Here is a 22,443-nt window from a genome sequence, read left to right as displayed (position 1 = left end):
CTGGGCTCTGGGGATAAGAGTACCTACCTTAGAGACTTGTTGCATAGATTAAATGAGATAATGCCCATAAAACACTTTTCACAGTGTACCAAGAACTCAATTATTCTTGTTAATAGTAGTAATAGCAGTAGAACTAATATTCCCATTGTGCATGAAGCCTAATTGGCATTTTGGTTTATCTTAATTTGTTGTAATTATATATATATAGGTTGATATTTTATTATATATGTTGTAAATTTATATATATACATATAAATATATTGTAATAATGTATGTGTATATATATATATATAGAGAGAGAGAGAGAGAGAGAAACCTCTCCCGTTTAATATAAAATGAAAAAAGCTGTTAATCACGTATTGTTATAGATGAGTCTTTGTGTAAAAATCCCTAAAATTTTCCACTGAGAATATGGTGTTACGGAATAGACATAATAAAGTGGTGCAATGAGTGGTAATACTATCTAGGGGAATTTACGAAGTGTCTCGTAGTAATGATGGAATACTAACTCAGAATGCCTTTTTCAGCATGCAACTGCCATGGCCATGCCCTTGACTGTTACTATGATCCAGATGTTGAGAGGCAGCAGGCCAGTTTGAATATCCACGGCATCTACGCAGGTGGAGGGGTCTGCATTAATTGTCAGGTGAGTCACTATTTAGGTCAAAGTGGATACATCACTGTAGGAAAGGAGCATTCATTAAGCCATGCTCCCAGAAAGATGTCAATAAAGTGATACGCAGTTGAAAGTATTTTCTGTAAACATGTCTCTGCTTTTGTACACAGAAGTCCTTGCTGGCAGGATGTAATTTAGGGGTTGTACGGAAATTGGACAGAGGCATCTTTGTCCAAATTCTATTGATTAGATTCTTCATTTAGGTCTTTGCCTAAATAGGGAGGAGAATCCCTGGCTGTCACCATGGATGCTATCCATCTGGTGGTAGAAAGGGTCTAAGATAGAAGAGCAAAAAGGTGTCAATTTCTGTGCTGATCCTAAATCCTGTTTTCAGACAGATTCTGAATGTAGACTCTGTGAGGAAATACATCAGGATCCATTAGTGAAGTCTGCCAGTGACACTTAACAGGCAACACTGCTTTTTCATCCCTTCTGTAGGACAGCTGGGTTCACTAGAAATTAGCCAAGGAGAATGTATGGTAGAGGAACACATAACGTTCATGAATTTAGTCCATATTGTCACTCTGTGTTGTGTGTTTTTAGAGTGATGTTTTGTTAATGTTACCATTAAAAAGGTACTCTTTTCATGAGATGTCCATTTGTATAGAACCAGGGCCACAAATCCGTAGAGACCCACGATCCTCCAATTTTCTCCCACTCCATTTCGTATCATTTGTCAGTTCGGGTAATTAAACTACAAGTAAAATACAAGTCATACATTTCTTGCAAATGACAGATTTCATGCACAAAGGAAACATCCCATGATCTTCTTAAGACTGTGCTCTTTAAGACCCTCAGGTCATTCATAGGCACGTTAAAGTCGCAGAAGCACTGTACTGTGATGTGTAGGTTGAATCCTTTCTCCAGATGAAGGAGTATGCCACTTCAATGTGTCTTTAAAATATCTTGTTCCTCCTCTTCCTTCTCTCAGAGATATTCTGTTTTTTACCTTGCTATTCCAGAAAACCATCAATATAGTCCTTTTTCTCATAGTGGCTCTGTGAAAGCATTTTTCTTTTGCATAGGAACTTACTGAAATTTGTTTATGTGCATTGCATTTTTTTCCAACTTAAACTTAAAATGCCTTGTTTAAGTTAGATACTTAGCATAATTAACTTAAATTTTTTATTGTGAAATATACATAATATAAAATCTACCATTTTAACTATTTTATGTATATATCTCTGCATAATTAAGTTTTATATTGTATTCATATATCATGAACACAGAGAGAATTCTGCCTCTGTTATGGTTTAGTACCTCCAACAGGACCCAAACTTTCCACAGATAACAACGATAGACTATAGACAAAATACAAAAACAAAAAAACCAGGAAGTCCCTTTTCCCCCAACCAATGATCTGAAGGCACCGAGGAGTACGTAGGAGCAGGAAGATACTGGAGGGAAGCTGCTGCTTGGCAAGAGAGATCAGCGGGGGTGAGCTACATGTGTTTTTGGCTTTTAGCCGGAGGACAGACCAAAGTCGGTGCCTTGTGGTGTAGCTAAAATTCCTCTAGAAAGACTCTAGAGTCTTTCTGCCCTGAGGTACAAGAGTGCAGACATTGGATGGGACAACCACAACTCTTGGAAAGTGACTGGGGAGTCCAGGAAAAAAGAAATCAAGAGAGAAAAAAATCCCTAATTCTGTGTACAGAATTGTCCCAAGTTTGTCCATGACCCCTGAGCCATCTATACACAGAATGGATTTCAGCTAAGAGTAAAATAATATATTTGAGATTTGAATTAGTACACAGGAGTTATAGTTTTCAGTTTGGGTAAATTCAAGTTAATTATGTCACAAAACAAAACAAATTCAATATCCTTTAGAGAAATATTACAGAACCCAGAATCTCTACAGCATGATATTTATTAAATCCAGGATACAAGCCACATTTTTTTTGACACTTGAAGAACCAAAAATTGTGACCCATTATCAAGAAAAAGGATAATCAATAGAGACAATCCTGAAATGACCCAGATATCGAAATGAGCAGTTAAGGATTTTAGAGCTGCTTGTATGACTTTGCTTAGGAATATAAATAAAAATATGTTCACAATGAATGAAAAGATAAGACATATCAGGCAAGAACTAGAAATTATAAAAGGAACTTAATGAAAATTCTGGAACTAAAACATATGTTATGTTAGATTATGGATGAGGCTAATATCAGAATGGAGGTAATAGAAGAAAGATTCAGTAAATTTGAAGATAGATCAATAGAAGTTATCCAGTCTTCAGAAAAGAAAGAAAAAGATAAAAAAAAAATTAATTAACAGAAAGTTGCAAACTTGTGGGACAATATCAGAATATCTAACATATGTGTAATTGGAGTCCCAGAAGAGAGGAAAGAGAATGTAGCAAAAAAGGAGAAGAAGAAGGAAAGAGAGGAGTAGGAGAAGCAGGAGAAGAAGAAAAAGAAGCAGAAGCAGCGGGGGGGGGGGGCGGTGGTGGTGGCAGCAATGGCAAGAAATTTCTCCAATTTTTCAATAGGTTATGATTCAAGAAACTTAGTGAATCCCAAGCTGAATAAATACTAGGAAAACCACTCTGGGGCCTAGCAGAGTCAAACTGCTGAAAACCATAGAAAAAGTGAAAATCTCGAAAGTAGAGAAAAACAACACATAACAATGACTGTGAACTTCTTAGCAACTGTGGAGGCCACAAGATAGGGGAAACCCCTTAAATATGCTAAACGAAAAAAGAAGGAACTGTTAACCAAGATTTCTATATTTAGCAAAAATATCCTTTGACAAGAAAAGCAAAGGGACAAACGTTTCTGATAAAATAAAACTGAGAGAATTTGTTACCCAAGATATTTGCACTACCAGAGATGGTAAAGGAAGTTCTTCAGGTTATAGAGAAATGATACCAGATGGAAACTCAGATCTTCAGCAATATAACATAGGATAGAATATTAAGACGAGTAAGGTTTATCCCAGGAAAGTAAAGTTGATTGAACTTTCAGAAATCGATCAGCAGGCTGAGGAAATGGTAGAGTAGGGGGACCCTAGCCTCATCTCAGCCCACGGATACAACTGGAGAACACTTGCAGCAGTGTAAATAACTCAGAAAACAACCCAAAGCCTGGCAGAATAAACCCCACAACTCAGTGTAGAGAAGAGGTCACACTGAAAAGGATAGGAAGGGCAGAGAGAGGGAGCTAAAGGGACTCACAGGACTGTCTGTTGGGGGAGGGAGGAGGGACACCTGAATCCCCTGTAACATTTGGCTTTGAAAACCAGAGGGTCTAGATTTCATGAGTTCTCTCAATCAGCAGGACTTAAAGCCTAGAATTTAAAAAAAATCAGTAGGCTCTGTTCTGGGAGTGCCAAGGGCAAGAGGAAACTGAATCCCTGCCCTTCAAGAGACAGCACAACAGTCTGTGGCGATACAGCCTAGAAGCAGGGCATCTGGGGCATGTGGGAGGGAGAGCGATTTACTCATCTCGGAGCCTGTGCAGGAGGCTGACAGAAACCACTGGGGGAGCTCCTCCATGAGCAAAGAAACTGGCAGGTACCATTTTTCTCCCTTGCCCCCATTGTAAACACATGGGCACCGGAGGGACTGGCTACCTAACTTGCTAGCACCACCCCCATACACTGTGCTTCCAGCAATCCATCCCTCTGGACAGCCCACCTCACTGCGGCCTGGCGGGGCCCCTCTAACACCAGATGGGGATGCAGGCTTGCTGGCGCCACCACCTGGCTGCCACGCGCACCCGGCACTGTGCTTCTAAGGATCCACCCCCTTGGAACGGTGCTTTAGTCCCAGCACTTCGGGCCCCTCCCGCAGAGGACAGGGGGGCGCAAAGCTCACTGGGACTGTACCTTCCCCCACCCCACTTGGCTTCCATGGAGCCAGATGGGCTGCTTCAGTCTCCATGCTGCGGGGCCCCTCTCGTGGCATGCAAAGCTTGCTAGCACTGCCCCCACACTGCTTTGGGGATCTGCCCTCTCCAACACACTTTTGGCCAGAGCCCATATAGGATGGTTCTGTAGGCTTGGCAGTGTGCAAGCAGCCCCCTACCATGGCCAGCACCACTCTGAAGTGACCCTTGCCCTGGAGAGAGGGAAAGATAACTACACACACCAGTCGGATGGAGGCCCTAGCTATGGGCTGCTGTGACTGCAGGCCCCGCCCACCAATGAAAGCATCTCAGGGGACAACACAGGGAAAGCACCCTGGAGGGTGGTGCTACTGCGTCTCTGGCAGATGCCTGGTCTGACTCAACTCGAGCCCAGGGTGGCCCCAGACTGGCCCACTAACACCACCAGGACCAAACACTGCCCAAACAGCAAGGAGAGCCACTGCAGATGCCTGGGCTGAAGAAAAAAAGCAACCTAGCCACAACAGCAGGGTGCATGCATCACACACAGGAGATAGCCCTGAAGGGCCAGGTTCATGTGAAAGGGGACACGGCACTGCAGGGCACTGCAGAACCTCTTCTTCCCGAGGCCGTTACTTTCAAGTGCAGAAGGTGTAGCTGACTTTCCTAAGGCTCAGATCATGATCTCAGGGTCCTGGGATCGAGCCCTGCATTGGGCTCCCTGCTCAGCAGGGAGTCTGCTTCTCTCTCTTCCTTCTGCCCCCCCCTTCCTGCTGTTCTCTCTGTCTCTAAAATAAATAAATAAAATCTTGAAAAAAAAAAAAAAAGAAAAATGGGCAGAAGACATGAACAGACATTTCTCCAAAGAAGACCTACAGATGGCCAATACACACGTGAAAAGATGTTCAACATCACTCATCCTCAGGGAAATGGGAATCAAAACCCAATGAGATATCATCTCACACCTGGCTAAAATCAGCAAGACGAGAAACAAGTGTTGGTGAGGATGTGCAAAAAAGGAACTCTTTTACACTGTTGGTGGGAATGCAAACTGGTACAGCTACTGTGGAAGACAGTATGGAGATTCCTCAAAAAGTTAAAAATGGAACTACCCTACAATCCAGTAATCTCATTACCGGGTATTTACTCCCCCCCAAAATACAAAAACACGAATTCAAAGGGGTACATGACCCTGATGTTTATAGCAGCATTTACAATAGCTGAGATGTGGAAGCAGTCCAAGTGTCCGTCAACAGATGAATGGATAAAGAAGAAGTGCTATGTACATACAATGGAATATTACTCAGCCATAAAAAGAATGAAATCTTGCCATTTGCAATGACCTGGATGGAGCTAGAAAGTATAATGCTAAGCGAAATAAGTCAGTCAGAGAAAGACAAATACCATGTGATTTCACTCATGTGGAATGTAAGAAACAAAACAAGTGAGTAAAGAAGAGAGAGAGAGAGAGACAAACCAAGAAACAGACTCTTAACTATAGAGAACAAACTTCTGATGGTTACCAGAAGTGACGTGAGTGGGGAGATGGGTACAATAGGTAATGGGGATTAAGTTGTGGTGAGCATTGGGTGATGTAGGGAAGTGTTGAATCAGTATATCGTACACTTGAAACTAATATGACACTGTATGGTAACTATACTGGAATTAAAATAAAAACTTAGTAATTTAAAAAATCAATCTGCATAATTAATCATATTAACAGAATAAAAGAGAAGGATCATGTGAAATACCATTGGACAAAACCAATTCCCATTTTACAATAAAAGCTCTTAGCAAACTAGAAATAGAAATGAAACTGTGTAATCCGAAAAAATGGCATTTATGAAAAACATGCAACTAACAAAATATTAGTGGTGAAATATTGAACTATTTCCTTCTAAAGATTAGGAATAAGGCAAGGATGCTTGCTTCTCGCCAATTCTCTTAAACAGTGCCCTGGAGGTCCTAACCATTGCATGCCTTAATCAAAAAGAAATAAGAGGCATTACTATTGAAAAGAAAAAGTAGAACTGCCTGTATTTGCAGATGACATAAATATTTATGTAAAAATTCCTAGGCAATATATGACACAATTACTAGAACTAATAAGTGAATTTGTAAGCTTATGGGATACAGGATGATACATAAAAATTAATTGTATTTTTATATGCTAGCAGCAATCAATAGGAAAATGAAATAAAAACTCAATTTAAAATAGTGTCAAAAGCATAAAATGCTTAGGAATATAGTTAACACAAGGCATGCAAGACCCGTATATTAAAGCTAAAAAAACACTGCTGAGAGAAATTTAGCAAAACTTAAATAAATGTAAAGGTATAACATATTCTCAATATTATTTTTTAAAAGACTTTATTAATTTGATAGAAAGAGAGAAAGTACAAGTAGGGGGAGTGGCAGGCAGAGGGAGAGGGAGAAGCGCGGGGCTCGATCCTAGGTCCCTGGGATCATGACCTAAGCTGAAGGCAGATGCTTAACTGACTGAGCCACCCAGGCGCCCCCATATTCTCAATATTATTAAGATATCAATTCTCCTGAAATTGATCTAAAGCTCAAATGCAGGTTTTTTGGTAGAAATTGACAAGCAGATTCTAAAGTTTATATTTAAATTTATGGTTACATAAATGACCTAGAATATACAAAGCCATTGTGAAGAAGCAGAATAAAGTGAGAGGACTTACATTATCTTACTTTTTAAAAAAGATTTTATTTATTTATTTGAGAGAGAGAGAGTGCGGGGGGAGGGGCAGAGGCAGAGGGAAAGGGAGAGAGAGAATCCAGAGCAGAGCCTGATGTGGGGCTTGATCTCATAACCCTGAGCTCATGACCTGAGTGGAAATCAAGAGTTGGAGGCTTAACAGACTGAGCCACCCGAGTGCCCCTATATTATCTTACTTTATGGCTAAGTATAAAGTAACAGTAATCACAACAGTGTGATATCAACATCAGGATAGGTAAATAGATCAATGTAACAGAATAGGGGGTGCAGAAACAGACCCACACTTAATATGGACATTTGGTTTTTGATAAAAATACCAAAGCAGTCCAGTGAGGGGGGTTGGGGGTTAGAGAGAAATTCCTTTCAACAAATGGCTCTGGAATAGCTGGATATTTCTATGGGGAAAAAAAATGAACCTTGATCACTACCTCAAATCTTACATAAAAGCTAAATTGATACGGATCAAACTAAAATAAAGTAAAAACTGCATTGCTTTAGACAAAAATATAGGGGAATATCTTTGTGATTCAGAACATGAGCAAAGTTCTTGTAGGTCACAGAAAGCAATAACCATGAAAAATTGACGAACTGCACTTGATCAAAATTGAAAACTTCTGCTCACAAAAGACATTAAGAAAACCAACAGGCTAGCCACAGGCATGGAGAAAATATTCACACAACCTAAATCTGACAAATGGTTGGTACAGGGTATGTAAAGAATGCCCACAGTTCAATAGTAAAAAGACAAGGAACCCAATAAAACGGTTTTGGATTTGGATAAGATTTGGATAGCCACTTCACAAAAGCAGACAGACGAATGGCCAATACATGTGCACCAAAGGGCTTAATATCATTAGTCATCTGAGAAATGCAAATTAAAATTATGATGACTTATGCTCAATTTCAGGGGGGATGTGGAGCAGCCATACCTCTCATGCATTGTTGGTGTGGATGAAAAATGGTAATTCTTAGTTATATGCTATTTAATTTTTCCTTTTTACATTTCTGTATTTGTGAATTTTTTGAAAATGAGATTTTGGGTTTGTTTTTGTTTTATAATTTTAAAAATAAACTCTTCTTTCTTTTTTGAGAAAAAAGAAAAGAAAAGAAAAATGTCACAACCACTTTGGGAAAATGTCTGGAAGTTTTTAAAAATAAAACTAAACATACACCTACCCCATGACTCACAAATTCCGCTCTTAGGCATTTATCCATGAGAAAGGGAAACACGTTTACAAAAAATTTATGGCAGGCTTATGCACAATAGCCTCAAACTGGAAATAGCCTAGGTGTCCATTAATAGAATGAACAACTGGCATATTTATACAGTGGAACACCAATGAGTGGTCGTGAGCAACAAACTACTGATTCATGTGGCAGAATGCAATCATCTTAACAATATCACGCGAAGTGGAAGAAGACTTACAGGAAAGAATCCACATAGTACGACGACCGTTTAAATGAAATTCTGGAGCAGGGAAAACTAATCGGTAGTGGGAAAAAATCAGAACTGTGGTCGACTCCGAGGAGTTGGTGATGGAACAATTGAGTGGAAAGTGTGGAGAACTTTCTGGTTGACGGTAGTGTCCTGTATCTAGACAGGGGTTTAGATTTCACAGATGTATTCATTTGTCATAACTTAGTGAGTGTACAATTAAGAGTTTTGCACTTGATATAAATTTTAGACCAAAAGAAAAGAAAACTAAATAAACATCGAACTGCAGTTAATTACATGCACGCTGAAGTTGTGGGGGACAGTGGCTGGTCTCTGCAATGTAGTTTGGAATGCATAAAAAAGAAGATGGATTAGTGGATAGAGAAATGAGTATATGGATCATTATATGATACAACAAGTGGAATAAAATGTTAATGATAAACTCTACATAGGGCATGTATAGATATTCACTGTAAAATTTGAAGTTTTTTATAATAAAGTATTGGGGAGAAGGAGCAACAAAAGAAGAAGGCAAGGAACACAACATTTGGGGGTTGACTCCTTGATTTCTTCATTTGATGAAAATACTGATGTTCTTATTAAGGTTGAAGATTACCTGTATTGTTCGAGAGGATGCTCAAAGATACTTTATCTGCCTTAACAAAATTGGGGTCTTTCACTTCTTCTGTGGAGACTTGACTTATGATCTAAGTCTTGAGCTTACTCCCTAGCTGTTCTTGATGTGTTGGTTGCACTATTTCCAAAATGTTTGTCTCCTGCACATACATACACCATATAAAGCCAAGAGATGGGATTAAGAGCTAGAGAACATATGGCCTCATTCCCTCCTGCACCAAATCCCCAGCATATGACAGAAAAGATGGTCAACAAGCAAAGTAGCCTCTCCTTCTGGAATCTACAGTAGCATGAAAAGCAAGAAAAAGTGTCACCAACAGACCAGGAATTTCAGGAGAGTCCAGAAAGATACAAAGTAGAAACACGTCCATGCAGGAGAACACAGCTACAATGGGTGGAAGGTTTGGAAGTACTCCAGGAAACAGCAGAAGAATTAACCGTGAGGCTGCATTCAAACCTATGAAACCTTATTGGAGTTGATGAAAGAAGACCTGTATGGGGAAGCAGCATGTGTTTCCAGACTCAATATATAAATACACCATTTCTTCAAGGCCAACCTATAAACCCAGGGCAATTATCAGAATTCCTACAGGATTTTTAGTGAAAATGGACAGACTGAGTCTAAAGTTCTTATCAATAAAAGAATATGAGAGGATAGACAAAAGATGGGGGAAATTTGTCTTCCAAGATAGCAAAACCTTCTCTAGTAGAGAATCGAGAAACACATTCATGTAGATGTCAGATCTGGTTGATGGTAAAATTAGTATTTCTGATGGAAAAGAAAGGTGGATATGTAAATATTGTGGGGACAATTGGCTCTTCATTTGGAGGAAAATGCAACCTAGCTTATGTCATATACAGAGGGACATGCGGAGTCTTGACTAGGAAGGGAAGAGGGGTTGCTGCCATTATAGGGTCGGTTGGGCTAGTGAGTCACGAGGTGATGCTTCAAGATGAAGTTTGAATTTGCTGGTAGAATACACATGGCCCACGGCAAGGTGTGCCGATCAGAAACCAGCTGTCTTAGTTCAGGCTGCTAGCACAAATGTACCATAGAATAGGTGGCTTAAACAATACACAGTTCTCTCTCCCAGTTCTGGAGCCTGGGAAGTCTAAGATCAAGGTGCTGGCAGATCCAGTATCTGGTAAGAGCCCGCTTTCTGGTTCACAAATGGTTGCCTTCTCATTGTATCCTCATGTGATGGAGAGAAATCAGCTCTCTTCTGTTAAGGGCCCTAGTCCCATCATCAGGGCTCCACCCTCGTGATCTGATTATCTCCCAAAGGCTTCATCCTCACATACCATCATACTGGAGATTAGGCTTCAGCATAAGCGTTTTGGGGAGGGGGGGACACCAACATTCAGTCCTTGGTACCAGCTAACCTGCCTGTCTCCCACCTTTTCTATGGAGTGCCGGTAATGGCAGGAGGGGTAATGGCAGGCTGTTTCTCATTTGCCCAGATGTTTATGCTGCGCCTGGAGCCAGTCGGGTGGCCAATCAGACAGCTCGTAAGAGAGCCAGGTCGTTATTCTGCAGGGCAAGCCATTGTCAGAGATGGCCATGTTCTCATATGTTATTGATTTTATTTTTATTTCTTGGGTTTACTATTTTAAGTATTGGTTTGGGGTATGTGAAGTTTAAATTAGGGTGGCCGGTTTCCTAGGATGTGGCATTGGAGTAGAGACCCAAAATAATGGCCAGAGAATGAGTCAGGCGTCTGTCTGGGGGAGGACATTCCAGGCAGAGAGGTTGGCAGGACAAAGGCCCTGGGAGGGAGCAAGGGGGCCCAAGTGGCTGGAGGGGAGTGAGCAGGGATAGACAGGTCAGAGAGGTCCCAGAGGCCAGATCATGTTGGCTTTCAGAAGGAGAATCAGCGAGGGTGCTTTCCGGGAGAATGTGGCCAGTGAGTAGGCTAATGGTCTCCATGAGCTTGAGGCTCACAGAAATGGAAGCCAGCAACGGTGCTGTAGCTGTCGTCAAGGAACTGAGAGGCAAAGGGTGAGATGGGGCTACCTGAAGATGGAAAAGCATCTTGGAAAAGTTACGCTAGGAGGCATTAGATTACTGTCAATTACTAGAGCCTGGGGTTTCTAGGTGAGCGTTTTGTAGCAGGCCTTTCTAGGTGGTGCCAAAGGAAGGGGTGACGGGGTGGGGGGAGGCTTACCTCCCACATAGATTCCATCAGCACCCGCCTCACTCTTGGGCTTGAGGTTTTCTCATCTTGTGTTAAGTGTTGGGCAAATGCAAATTCAGTCCTCCCAGTGAGGTTGCTTCCCCAGCACCCCGTATGGAGAAGTTACAGAACCACCACTGTCCTTGGGCTCTGCTGATCTTGGTCCAGCCATGGTCATAGTATCCAGGGATAGAGTGGTGTGCCATTGCCCTCAGGGGAAGGCGAGCGCCCTAGAGAATACTCAAGACTCGGAGGGAAACTACAGGCATTATTCCATCCACACGGTGATTTGTGGCTCTCTTTTGGTCATTTGTTGCTGGTCTTTGTGTCTTAAAAATGTAAGTTCTCTGTGGCAGGTGCTTTATTAACCAAAATAGGGAGAAGTGGGGCTGCCCACTTCAGAGAAATTTTCCTTCTTCCGTGGGGAAAATTTGGGAGCCAAGGGTAACCTGATGTTCTATTATAAGTCACAGTGGCAAGCAACAGAGTTGAGAGGTTAATTGGCATTTGGTCGAAGGGAGGTGGACTACAGCTGTTTCTTATTTGCCCAGATGTTTATGCTTGCGAATGTTAAGTCAGAGAAGTGGCCAGTGCTGTTTTAGACCTCAATGTTAAAGTGAATTCAGATTTTAGCCCACAGGACAAGGAGTGGTAACAAATAAAAATCTGTAATTAATAAAACCATCTAAAATGGGGGAGAGGATTCAGAAAAGGGTCTTTGTTCTCCACGCTGATCCTATGCAGACTCCTTTTGGATCAAATTGTGCTGTATTTGTGTTTTCTTTTTAACCTCCTATTGTCTCTCTTTACATTAATGAAAGAACACTGTCCTTCTAATTGTTTCCAAGGTAGAGAGCAGGAGAGGCGGACTTGAGTGAGACCCGTGGTGTGCAGTTCTTGGAAACTGGTGATGCATGTTGGGCAACTTGATTTGTGACAATTACAAGGATTAACCATGAAATAGAAAAACCCGCCTAGTATTGTACTTTAAAATGAGCCCTGCGCATGGGACCCGCACCTGCATTTTCCATTCATGTAACAGAAATGTTTGGAATGGTTTCACGACTAAAGCACAGATAAATCGGGATGACAAGAGAAGAGGATCTGTGTGTGTGATCTCTTCCGAAATCGGGGAAGATAAAAATACACACAAGGCCCTTTATTCCCCCGGGTTAAACCTAAGGGTGATTTGTTATCTACTCACTTCTTCTGACTGAAACTGGGAAGAGTAGTGCTCTTGAGTTTTTTTCTCACTGAAACGTCAGGTGCTTCAGGGAGCAGATTCTGTGGTTGAGGACAAAACCCAGGCTGTCTAGTTCATGGAATTGACCCTCATTTCCTCTTTTGATGGGGAAAAAAAAAATCCAGAGTCACCTGTAAGCCAGTGCTCTGTGGTAAATCTTGGAGACTCAAGGTCAAGATCAACGCTTATTTTTTTGACTTTGAAATTACAGTTGTGTCTGACAGAATGGTTTCACTGGATGAATAACACCAAGTATGGACTTTTCCGGTACTCTTCTTTCTAAGTTTCTTTCATTTCTTTCTAGCATAACACAGCTGGTATAAACTGTGAAAACTGTGCCAAGGGTTATTACCGCCCTTATGGTGTTCCTGTTGATGCCCCCCATGGCTGCATCCGTAAGTTTCATCTGGACTTGGTGTGTCGTAGACTGTACTGCACTGTTTCGGGGTGGTCATTGGGCTAAACTCTGACGGGTTGGTCATTCCCTTCCTTCCCTCTTTCTTCACATTGTTGATTCTGCTCCCTCCAGCTGTGTGACTTGAGGCAGCTACGTAATCACCCTGAGCCTCAGATTTCTTGTATATCAATGGGAGTGATAATACAGGCATACCTTGAAGATATTGCGGGTTCGATTCTAGACCACTGACTGATAAAGTGATTATTGCAATAGAGCAACTACTGCAATAAAGCGGGTCAACTGAATGTTTTGGCTTCCCAGTGTGGATCGAAGTTATGTGTACACTATGCCGTTGTCTGTTAAGTGTGCGATAGCACTATGTCTAAAAAAGTACATACCTTAATTAAAAAATGTTTTGTTGCTGAAAAATGCTAACCACATCTAAGCTTTCAGCGAGCGGTAATCACGGATCACAGATCACTGTAACAAGTAGGATAATGAAAAAGTTCGAAATAGTGTGAGAATTATTAAAATGTGACAGGGGCACAAAGTGGGCAAGTGGTGTTGGGAAATGTGTGCTGATAGACTTGCTCCACACAGGGCTGCCCCAACCTTTATTTGTAAAAAACATAATATCTGCGAAGCACAGTGAAGAAAAGCGCAATAAGATGAGGTATGCCTGCATATTCCCTGGGATGGAATGACCTGCCGTCCAAAGCACCTAGGGGGACACTAAGCTTTGGGCTTGTCACACACCAGCCCCCTAACAAATGATAGTTCCTTTGTTTTCTGTCGTTTTGACGTGTTTCTGTGGTCTCCAATAATTTCACATTTTTGTCTGCATTAGCAACCAGACAACATAGTAACGATTTCACAAGGATTTAATCGTGGTCATGATATCTCAAACAGCTGTGATTTATCGGGCACTTGCTACATGCAAGGCATTGTGAAGTAATTTCACCAATGTGTGATTATCACAACCAACTTAGGACACCGTATTATTATTTTCATTTTTAGATATGGGGAAACCAAAAGCTCTGAGTAGTTCAGTATTTTGGCCCAGCTGACAAAAGTGCTAACTGGTAGCTCGAGGTCCAGGTCCTTTCTGTCTGATGGCTCTGTGCCAGACGGCATCCGTGATACAGCAGAATGGCACTGGGTTTTCCCTGTGGAATTACTGGTCACAGGTCAGACTATGGACTTTGCCCTGTGTCATCTGTTTTATGTTCTCTGACTGTCACCGTTGGAAAACAGGTCGGGCCTGAGGTTGACTGCTGTGCCCACTGTCCCCCAGATTCATTCATCATATTATTAATATTTGAGGGCATCAAAGTCCAAAGAATGGGTGAACTCTGACTTGCCTCTCTGTTGGGCGTTCATCCTTGTTCAAAGAGTGTTCCTGTTTTCCCTCCCTCTCCCACATCATCCCACGAGCTATGTCCATCACTTTTCTTGGGCCCACGAAGAACAGGCCTTGGCAAAGGAGACCAGGACATCGCGAATGCGTCTCGAATCCCTTCCCCAGAATCTCTGTTCTTAGTGATTCTCGGCTCTCCATCACTGTTCTAGGTTCTTTCTTCGTCACTGACGTGGTCTCGCAGTCTTGCAAAGATGTTACAGGACGCATCTGTCCTAAGCAAGTTAGGCAAGGACACCAGAAGAAGCCAGCCCGGGGCGATGCTTGCTGCCCACGGCTTCCCCAGCTTCCCAGTTCCTCACGGGGCATGTACTTAGCTGTGGTATGACAGTAGTTTTGCTGCCCAAGGTGAGGACTTGCCAGATCAAGGGAAGCTCCCAAGGAAGGGGTTACCAAGCCTCTTGCACCCCAAATATGTCTGTCTGGAATGCAAAGCTAGAAGTCGCGTTGGTTATAAAACTACCTTCAGTAAGTCGTGTCACTGGAATCTAACATTTGGGTTATGGGCACAATCTCGCTGTGCTGTCCGCATGTTACATATCTGTGTCTACACATCCTGCACTCGTGACCACCTCGCACCTAGGTAGTAATGATCACCATGTAGACATTCACGGTTGACCTGTGGTCCGGTGGGGGGGGGGCTGTGCCCGACAGATCTGCCAGGGGCTGCAGCACACCCCCCTCCCCAGCCCCTCTGATTGGAGTCTGTGCAGACCTTGGCTCTGATGCACCAGCCGGGCCGCGCTCAGTCTAATGAACTGTATTCTCGAGAACTCAGTCTGGATGCCTTTTAAAGCTTATCTCTGAGGGTCCCTGGGGTTTGGTCGATACAAACTATTAAGCACGTATGAAGTGGAAAACAGCCTGTGCCCTTTCACAAATAACCGGGGGGCCAACAGGAAAGTAGTAAACCCTGCCTGGAGAAGTGCTGGGGACATAGCCCCTTACTGAGCGCGCTGACGGCTGCGCCTCTGAAAGCCGGCGTTTCTCGTAGCCTGCAGCTGTAACCCCGAACACGCGGATGCCTGTGAGCCGGGCTCAGGCCGCTGCACCTGCAAGCCGAATTTCCGCGGAGACAACTGTGAGGAGTGTGCAGTTGGATACTATAACTTCCCCTTTTGCCTGAGTAAGTAGCCACAGCAGGTGGAGAGACCGCCGTTCCTGGCACATAGCTGGTGCCGTCACACCCGAGGGTACGGCGGGCAGGGTGGAGGCACCGTGGACACGGGGGCGGGGGGGGGGGGACGTAGGCTGTAGTTACATGAAAGTGTTTGCAAAAGCTCAGAGCATAACATTTATATGAGTACATTTTATAGTCTTATTTATGCCCGATGATTAGGTTAGGGTTGTACCATAGATACCGCCATCCCAGTGGGTTAGAAAGGTCACATCCTGGCAATTTCAACTCAACAGTAACCTGTTTCTTCACAAAAGCACTTGGAAGAAGTGTCAAGGGTGCCAGATGTTCTCGTGCACACACAGAGTGTGTGTCAGTGTTTTGGGTGGCTGGGGGATGTGTTTCCCCTTTCCCACTGTACCATCGGCCAGGTTGCCACGGGCCCCCACCTGCCCCACTGCAGTGATCTAAGGGAATATCTCAGCATCTCGGAGAGAAAAAATATGTATCTGGTAGAAACACTGTAGAACATGAAACAGGAGAGTCTGAAATCAGCCCTGCAAATTATAACAAGAGCCACCGTTCTGTTTGTTCCGCTAAAGTGTAAAAACTGCACTTTTGTGTTAGGACAAAGAAACACTATCTCAACACCCCCTACGGCCTCCCCCCGGGCCCCCCCACACTCCCCCCACCCCTTCCTCCCCCCTTGCCCCATTGGTTCTTTTGCATTTCCAGCTTTGCGTGGCAGGGAAAGCAGAGTGAGTGGTGGGGCCACGGGGGCAGGACACATGTGAATGGGTGATTTTATGTCCTGGCTCACACCTGCTGTCCCAGGGGAATCATTAAACTAGCATCCACTTTCACCATCCAGTAGCCTAGTTTGGAGGATGAATTATAGGATCATCTTATATTTAAACCAATTTTTAAGCCCGAACACAGTAACACTGAATTGAGGCTCAATCCATTTAGAATCTGTAATTACTAGATACAGGCTAAGCAGAAATTGCACTTGCCTTTTTAGTGACAAAAAGAAACCTGAAACAATTTTATGGCACAAACCAAATTTTAGGGGGGAGAAACTTGAAAAAAAATTTTTAAAAACTGTCCTCCATTTCACATGAAAAAAGCAATAAAGATGCTAAAGAAACCAAGCCTGTCCCTGCTTAGACAGACATAACTATTGGAAACTAATGGAAAATACCCATTTTTGTTCGTTTAATATATAAATCATAATGTCTGATCAGTCTGGTTTCAGTTGTATGCTCAACATAGCAGTATTGCCTTTCTCTAAATTAGGCTCTGCTTTTCACGGAGTTAGAAGGGCTTCTTTCTAGCTCGTGCAATTTAATATTTTACTTTACTGTCTCCTTAATCTTTCTCTGTATTTTTTTAAAAATGATTTTTCTAGGAATTCCCATTTTCCCTATTTCTACTCCACGTCCCGAAGATCCAGTAGCTGGAGATATAAAAGGCAAGTACCCTCTCTTATGGTTTAACTTCAGTGGAAATGTTGTGCTCCACATTATTTTTCTACTTCCTATGCCCGCTACCCTGCCCAGGTTCAAGTGGTCCTTCCTGGATCCTGGCGGGTGCCTTGCAGGTGTCTCCCGTCTCAGTTCCCCGCCACCCATCATTCTCTATGCCAGTCTGTCTTTTGCATGATGCTCCCTGATGAAGGAGACTAACAGATCTTGAATTGTGTGTCACCTGCTTGCTCAGAAACTTCCAGTGGCAATCAGTCGCCTAATGTCTAGTTTGGGGTCTACGTACAGAGACCCTGAGAAAGGATTCAAGCAGAAGCAGTCAATTCTGGAGGTGATCCCGGGAGATATCAGTAAGGGGGTGAGTCAGGGAGTGAAGATGCATTAGCAAGCGAGGTCATCCTAGAGCCCCTGGAGCTCCATCCCTCTAGGCAGTTCTAGGAGATGGCATAGAACTTTCAGCATTATCCCAGCTGACGGGATAACTTCAGTTACCGGCCATCGATGGAGGGCTGCTCCTGGAGCGTTAACTCTCTGGCACTTCCAGCTTGGTGTGCTGGGAGGCCGAGGAGCTCCTGCAGCCAGACGGCGACCCCTGGGCAGAGAGTGGTGGAGGTGTGCAGGGAGTAGCCTTTGGGGTAGAGAGATGAATGTCGAGAGGGTGCGGGTGGTACACCTGCCTCATCCCTCATTCTGCAAGTGTTTTATGATCACGTGTTACGGGTCCTGCACCATTCTGGCTGCTGGGGACTTTATCAGTGAACAGAGCAGGGAAAAATCCCCAGCTGTCCTATAGCTTATACTCCGGAGGAGGGACTCAAACAATGACAAAAATAATATATAAACCACGAGACAAATGAAATCTCTAATACGTTAGGTTATGATGTACAGGGTTGCATCCTGCACAAAGGTGCTACTTTTGGGGGGTAGCCTTTCACATTGTAGATATGAACTAGCCCATCTGAGGAGTATTCTAGGTCTTGAGGTTTGATTCTGGAGCTGGGGGCAGTGTCCTAGGTAAGCCCACCATCGCACAGGCAGGGACACACCCACTCAGGAAGGCACACTGCGCCAATGTCCGGGCATACCACACGTGCACAGCCCGTGACGTGCCCCCTCTGGACCATGTTCACCTCACCCACTGATGCTCGCTTCTGACCCCCCGGGGTGCAGGAGCAACCTGACGGTCACACGCTCATCTCATCCGGGGGGAGGTAGTGCCAGGGGTGTGTGAGCACACGTGCCCTTCCTCCTGGTGTGTCCAGGGTGTGGGTGGGCAGAGAACCAGACAAGAAGGTGGTCTCTGGAGAGCGCTCTTCCGCGGAAGATTTCCATTTCTGCAACAATATAGCAGCTCAAGGGATATGCTGTCTGCAGCCTTGGCCATGAGTGCTGTGCAGCACGTAAGTCTGGGAAAGAGGGGAGCGAATGTGAGCTTTGCAGATTTCGATAGGGTCGTCAGGGGGATCCTCATTGAGGAGATAAGCAAGGACCTGAGGGGGTGAGGGACAAGCATCCAGACCCAGGAAAGAGCCACTGGGAAGTCCTTGGGACGCATGCCGGGGTGTTCACTGAACGGATGGGAGACCAGGGTGTGAAAGCGGAGTGAGCACAGGCAGGAGAGGTAACGAAGGGAAGTGCCGGGGACCAGACGGCAGGCCCCTGTCAGCCACTGCAAAGACTTAACCTTCTATTCTCCATGCAAGAGGAGCCATGGACAGTTTGCACAGAGAAGTGATATCGCATAAGGAACTCTGTGGCTACTGTGTTGAAAACCAGTTGTAGGAGAAAAGAGGAAGCAGGGAGATGCCCTGGAAAGCCATTGTGATAATCTATGACGGAGAGATGATGGTGGCTCGGACCCAGGAGGGGTCGGTGGAGGCGACAAGAAGCGGACAGGTTGTGGATATAATCTGAAGCTAGAACCGCAGGGCCTGCCAGGGGGTGACTGGCCTGGAAGTGGGATATGAGAGAAAGGCCACTGCGGTGACTCTGAGGCTCCTGGATGGAGCAAACAGGAGGAAGAGGGGCCATTTGTTGAGGTGGGAAAGGCTGCAGAAGACAAGGCGAAGTGAGGGGCTGGGGGAAGGGCAGGTGGACATGGTGATGGGAACTTAGGGACCCTCTCGTCTGGCTGTTCCTTTTTTTTTTTCTCTGTGAAATAAGTATCAAGGTCAGGGCAGGAGGTGAGATTGGGGAGGAAGCTTTGGGGTTGAAGAGATAGAAGGTAGGAAAGAGTTATCCTGGGATGAGGGGGAGAGAATGGGGTTGGGGAATGTCGTAGGATTTGGGGGCAGCACAGAGGGCTCACCTGAGGCCAGGTAATGTGATCCAGCTTGCCCTCCGACTTTCTTTCCTACTTGTGCCCTACACACACCCAGCTCTTCTGACCAAACCACGGCGTTCTGCGTCCTTATGCGGAGTATTGTCGTAAGCCTTCACTGGACCCTTGGTCACTTGAGGACAGCAGCTCTGCTGCTCCTTCCCGCAGTGTCTACCCTGCCCGTAGCGGGTGGTATCCTGTGCACAGTGGCTGTCTGCAAATGTTTCCTTAACATTTGTTCATTGACTAGATTGGGACTCTGCTTTTGAGCCTTGATTACACCACACATCTTGGGTTTTCTTCCGCAAGAATGTCTTAGCTCTCCAGTCTGTTTCCAGTAATCCTTTTGTTATTCAATTCCCTTTTCTCCCCGAGTAGACTGATGGTGACTTCAGGAAAAGAAATTTAATTGAACTTGAAGGGATGTTCAGACATCTGTTACAAAATACAAAGGAAGCTTTAGAACACCGCCTCAAGGAAAAGAAGTTTCAGTGAATGCAATGAGCTGTGTTTGGGAACTTGAAGGCACAGATACCACTTCAATTTGGTCTTATTATTGCATTTTAAAAACAACCACTTTGGGGCCTGACTCTCAGCACTGAACATTAGAAGTTAACGTCTTGGGGCACCTAGTGGCCCAGTTGGTTGAAGATCTGACTCTTGGTTTCAGCTCAGGTCATGATCTCAGGGTCCTGAGATCAAGCCCCGCCTCAGGCTCCCTGCTCAGCGGGGAATCTGCTTGAGATTCTCTCTCCCTCTTCTACTCATGCTCTCTCTCTCTCTAAAATAAATAAATAAATCTTAAAAAAAAAACAGCTCAAGTATCTCAACTGTCAGAAGATGCAGAGAACTGGCTAATACTGAGAACCCTCCTACCTCTGAGAATTTTAATTCATTAAGGCCCCTTGGTGTTTCATGTTTCCATGTTTTCCAGTACAGTCATTCTCAAACAGAGCTGTGTTTTAGAATCCCTTGCTTTTACAAAGTAGAAATTCCTGGGGCACCTGGGTGGCTCAGTCGCTAAGCATCTGCCTTCAGCTCAGGGCGTGATCCCAGAGTCCTGGGATCGAGCCCCACATCGGGCTCCTCCTCTGGAAGCCTGCTTCTTCCTCTCCCACTCCCCCTGCTTGTGTTCCCTCTCTCACTGGCTGTCTCTCTGTCAAATAAATAAATAAAATCTTAAAAAAAAAAAAGTAGAAATTCCTCTGTAGCACCCCAGATCCTAGTCTAGCTTTTCCAGGATGAAGTCCAGGCTTGTATTTTGCTGGTTATGAATTCCTTCAGTGTCTGCCGATCCTGGAAGGTCCTTATCTCTCCATCAATTCTGAATGACAGCCTTGCTGGATAAAGGATCCTTGGCTGCATGTTCTTCTCAGATAGAGCTTTGGAAATAACCTGCCAGCCCTTCCTAGCCTGCCAGGTCTTTGTAGGCAGGTGGGACGTTATTCTGCTATTTTTCCCTCTGTACGTAAGGATTTTCTTCCCCCTGGCCGCTTTCAATACTGTATCCTTGGATCTAATATTTGCGAATTGCACTCTGACATGACATGGTGTAGGTCTGTTCTCTTGACCTTGGGAGGTGTCCTGTCTGCTTCTTGGACACGAATGCTTGTTTCCTTTCCCAGATTAGGGAAGTTCTCAGCTACGATTTGTTCAGATATCTCTTCTAGACCTCTCTCTTTCTCTACCCCCTCGGGGATGCCGATGATTCTACATTGGAATGTTTCATTGAGTAATCTCCCGTAATCTACATTCTTGAGATTGGATTTTTTTGAGGCAAGTTTCTGTTTTAGCTTTCTCTTCTACCATCCCATCCTCCAATTCACTAATTCATCTTCTGCCTCATTTACCCTGGCTGTCAGAGCGTCTCGTTTAGACTGCATTTGATTCATAGCATTTTTAAGTTCTGCCAGACTCGCTCTCATTTCTGCCCTTAGAGATTCTATATTCTCGTTAATATTTTCATTAATAGTTTTTTCAAGCCTACACACCATCTTGACCATTGTTACTCTGAATTCAATTTCTGATAATTTGGTTATATCCACATCCATTAGTTCTGTGGCAGAGGCCACAGACTCATAACTTTTCTTTGCTGGGCGGGGCTGGATTTCTCCTCCTCGTCATTCTGATGAGGAGAGGTTGCGGGGATGCCCAGAGCCCAAATTATTGACCAGGACCCAGGCAGTGTGCACTTGTTTTATAGGGATCTTAGGGATGTGGGCTTCTTGATTTTTCAGTCTGCCTTCTGGGGGAGGGGCGTGCCTCGCTGATATTCAGGAAAGCCTGTTTGGGTAGAGTCTCCCTGGCCCCTGCGAGGGGGGATGGTGATGGGCACAATGTGAGTTGGTATTTCCGGGCTTTTGTTCTCTGGTGTCTTTCCCTGGCGGTTTTCTGTGGCTCTTCTGAGAGTCAGAGCAGCAGTGGCTGAATCCCAGCCTCTGTCTCAGACCAGAGATCGCAGTCTGCTCTCCACTGAGCTCTCCTGGCCACTTTAACTGTTTCTGTGGGTGCTGCGAAAAACCCTGTATCGTCCTGTGTTGTGCACCCCACACCTGGTGCCCCAGCCCTCACTTCCAGGGCCGACATGTCTCTGTCCTTTGTGCTTCTAACACCGCCAGCCACCCCCGGTTCCCACGCGCGCTCCCGAGCTCCCTGTTTCAGTGTGGTTCGCGCGTGCTCCGAGCGCCTGTTTTCAGTCTGGTCTCACACGTGCTCCCGAGAGAGCTCCCGAGCGAGCTCCCGGTTTTAGTCCGGTTCCAGTGAGCGCTCCGGAGCTCGGGTTTTCAGTCTGGTCGCACGCGCATTCCCCGGCTCACAGTCTCAGTCCGCTCTCTCGCGGGTGCTGTCCATGAGTCCGCCCGCTCCCCCGTGCAGGTGGTTACCCCTTCCTGGCGCCCGAACGCGGTGGCTCCCTTCCCCTTCGGTTTATCTTCCGATATATGTGCGCGGATTCAGGGCTCCCCGCTTCATACCTCAATAT

General features: G+C 44.6%; 1 protein-coding gene across 5 annotated transcripts in view; it reads left to right on the top strand.

The window, feature by feature from the left end:
* LAMA3 (laminin subunit alpha 3) overlaps positions 1-22,443 on the top strand; it is a 254,952-nt gene that overhangs the window by 70,874 nt on the left and 161,635 nt on the right. For all 5 annotated transcript variants that reach the window (XM_045781833.2, XM_045781832.2, XM_045781831.2 and 2 more), the window contains 4 exons: positions 528-646; positions 13,033-13,123; positions 15,537-15,668; positions 17,068-17,130. In XM_045781833.2, the coding sequence (XP_045637789.2) occupies positions 528-646; positions 13,033-13,123; positions 15,537-15,668; positions 17,068-17,130 (405 nt within the window). The remainder of the gene's footprint in view (positions 1-527; positions 647-13,032; positions 13,124-15,536; positions 15,669-17,067; positions 17,131-22,443) is intronic.

This window comes from Ursus americanus, chromosome 19 (genome assembly GCF_024610735.1).
Source record: "Ursus americanus isolate L20-20 chromosome 19, mUrsAme1.1.p, whole genome shotgun sequence".
NCBI classification, from domain to species: Eukaryota; Metazoa; Chordata; class Mammalia; order Carnivora; family Ursidae; genus Ursus; species Ursus americanus.
Note: the sequence above shows the minus strand (reverse complement) of the source record. Positions and strands in the feature narration are given on the sequence as shown.